The 3,160-nt window shown below is 47.3% G+C and overlaps 1 protein-coding gene across 6 annotated transcripts in view; it reads right to left on the reverse strand.

Moving 5' to 3' along the window:
• Window positions 1-3,160, reverse strand: part of PTPN7 (protein tyrosine phosphatase, non-receptor type 7) — a 23,278-nt gene that overhangs the window by 8,461 nt on the left and 11,657 nt on the right. For 5 of the 6 annotated variants that reach the window (XM_006029637.3, XM_025211153.1, XM_025211149.1 and 2 more), the window contains one exon: window positions 29-166. The exons of the other annotated variant lie outside the window; for it this stretch is intronic. In XM_006029637.3, the coding sequence (XP_006029699.1) occupies window positions 29-166 (138 nt within the window). The remainder of the gene's footprint in view (window positions 1-28; window positions 167-3,160) is intronic. 6 annotated transcript variants of the gene reach the window in all.

Below are 3,160 nucleotides of genomic sequence, written 5' to 3' on the forward strand. Positions count from 1 at the left end.
GAGCAGGTGTGCAGGCCCTGTTCAGCACCTCTTTGCCTTCCTTCAGCTTGGTGATCATGACAATAAGCGGCACGCCTTCCTGCCACACCATCTCCCAGAAGTCAACCACTGTGTTAAGCATCGGCCCCTGCGTGGCAATGTACTCTCTCTCACGTCCCGCGTAGCCCTGGAACCAGAAGGGTGGGAGGCAGTTAGATGAGGCTGCATGAGAAGGAACCACCATGAGCAGGTCACCGACTGGTGACATCTGGAAACATCATGTCTCCTTACCCATAAGCCACAGCAGCCTGTATTGATCTTGCTTTGTGCAAGGACTGGACTAGACCTTGTCCGATCCCTTCCAGCCCTGCTTTCCTATGATCCTAAGAAAGACAATGGCCTCTGCTAGTTGTATCTATCCACGTGAGTGGTTAGGTTCCCACACATACAATGAGGACTGTCCACAGCTGACTCCCATCTCCTTGGAGTATTTTAGGACAAGTTATCCATCATCTGACTGTGTTAGGTCTCCCTAAGAGTACTTCTCCCTCCCCTTCCATTTATCTTGGAGAAGTTTCCAACATTTTATAAACCTGAGCTGGAACTAATAACACCCAAGTCTGGCTGCCAGGGTGAGTCAACAGACTAGCTCTGCACTGTGGCATATAGCTGGGGACCCTGTGCCAAATCACAGGACACCAAGCATGTATGCAATATTAATAGCAGCCACAGTGAGCTTAAAGGATCCTACTTTACATAACCTGGGTCTGATTTTCAAAGATGCCAAGCACCCACCTACATGACTCAACTGCTACACTTGCTAGCACCACTGCTGGAAGAGACATGATTGACCACAAGATGAACATGAGCCACCAATGCGATGTTGCAGCTGGTAAAGCAAACCAAACTCCGGCTTGCATCCATAGATGCGTCTCAAGTAAATCTCAGGATGTCGTCCTCCCGCTGTACTCGGCCTTGGTGAGGCTGCAGCTGGAGTACTGTGTCCAATTTTGGGCTCCACAATTCAAGAAGGAAGTCGAGAAGCTTGAGAGAGTCCAGAGGAGAGCCATGCACATGATCAAACAGCAAGAGAATAAGCCTTATGAAGAGGCCTATGAAGACCCATGGGACTCTTCATTCTGGAAAAGCGCAGGCTCAGGGGGGACATGGTGGCTGCTTATAAGTACACAAGGGGTGTACATCAGGATCTGGGAGAACGTCTGTTCACCAGAGCGCCCCAAGGAAAAACAAGGACCAACGGTTATAAACTTCTCTAAGACCGTTTTAGGCTGGACATAAGAAAAAATTTCTTTATGGTCCAAGCCCCCAAGACCTGGAATAGACTCCCTCCAGAAGTGGTGCAGGCACCTACTATGGACTCATTCAAGAACTGCTTGGATGCTTATCTTGCTGGGATCCTTTGACCCTAGCTGACCTCCTGCCCCTAGGGCAGGGGGCTGGACTTGATGATCTTTGAGGTCCTTTCAAGTCCTAACGTCTATGAAATCTATGAAACTGCAGCTGTAGGTACCCAGCACCCCCACCTAAGGGGAATGCACTTTTTGAAAGAGAAGCTGTCACTCCTTGAATCCTCTCAGGGTGATACCCCTGCCTTCTGCCAGTCACATCTGTAAGTGGAGCTGTAGATTAGGGTCTGTGTGATTGGAACTATCCCAGAGAGGCTGGACATGTAACAAAGGTCACAGCAAGACAGGCTGGGTGGGTTCTTACCTCCAGCCACTATTTTGGCAGTTTTCCCAGTAAAGCCTTATCTAGAAATAGTGTCTTTTCTCTGTGGAGGCTGATGTGTCATCAAATGTGTTGCAGAGAACTTTAAAATAGATCATGGCCTGCCAAATATTCAGCTACCGGACACATTTGCCAATTCCCTGAAGCATTACAGCAGGTTTTACATATTGACATAATCTCAGATTCTGTATAGAGGATTTTATGCAACACAGAACCAAGCCATGGAAATACTGTGTAGACAAGTGCAAAGGGTGTGCTGCTATCACATGTTACTGTTGTGTTCCCATATTCATATGTACACATGCTGCCTATGTGCACACACACAACAGCACACACATACACACACTACAATTTTGTATGTGTACTCATACAAGTTTACATGCACATTGCTCTTGTCATGGAGTCATAGAGAAGTAGAGCTGGACGGGACCTCCATAAATCATTTAGTCCAACTTCCTGCCAGGATCATCCCATACAACCACAACTATCCCAACCATCACATACAAACATAATATAAACTCTGCATAAGACACACACGTTTGTGTGTGTGTGTGACTGTGTGTAAATAATGGTGCATGCATGTGTGTAAATGTGTGTACAAAAGCAATGTGTATGTGTGTGCACCCACAAGGGCAGTATGTATGTATATGAATGTAAACACAGTAAAGTATAGGTGTGCACATGCATGAGAATTTGAATGTATGCACACAAAGACAGCGTATGCAGCGCATGCACATGTGTATTTAAGGGCAGAATGAATGTATGCCTGTGCATGCCCAAGGGTAGTGTGAGTGTGTGCATGTGTTTGGTCAAAAATGCAGTGTGTGTGTTTGTGTGTGTGTGTGTGTAAGTGTATGTGTGCCCCCCATGCGGCCCCATGCTCTCACAGTCTGACAGCAGGATAATGGTGTTCTGTGATGTGCTGTGTTTTCACATGGGGAAAATGTCATACTGGGTCATGTGCTGAAATAAGCCCATGAACCCTGCTCTCCTGCATTTGCAATAAACAGTCAGACTGTCCCATGAAGACTTGCACTGAGGCCATGCTTGTGCCGTCTACTGGTGGTTTAAGCCCAGGACTGGGAGCCAGGACTCCTATATCCAAAGCTTGGCTCTAGCACCGGCCTGTTGTGTAACCCTTGAGCACCTCACTGTGCCTTAGTTTACATATCTGCTCCACACAAGGACAGCGAATCCCAAAGAGTATTACCAAAAACAGTGAAGCAGGGACACATTAGTGGTCTTATTGTAATCGCTTGTCACTCTGCCTCTCACTTCATGGCCTCTATTCATACTCACCTGTGACCTAAGGCCATGAAATACCCTGTCTAGAGTGAGCATCTGCTTGACCTAAGCAAGCAGCCTGTTCTTAGATGCCTTGGCAGCCTCTCTCCCTCTCGTCTGCCCCCAAGTTAACTTAGCCTGGTGTATG

The sequence above is a fragment of the Alligator sinensis genome, unplaced genomic scaffold, assembly GCF_000455745.1.
Source record: "Alligator sinensis unplaced genomic scaffold, ASM45574v1 scaffold766_1, whole genome shotgun sequence".
In the NCBI taxonomy this organism is placed as follows: Eukaryota; Metazoa; Chordata; order Crocodylia; family Alligatoridae; genus Alligator; species Alligator sinensis.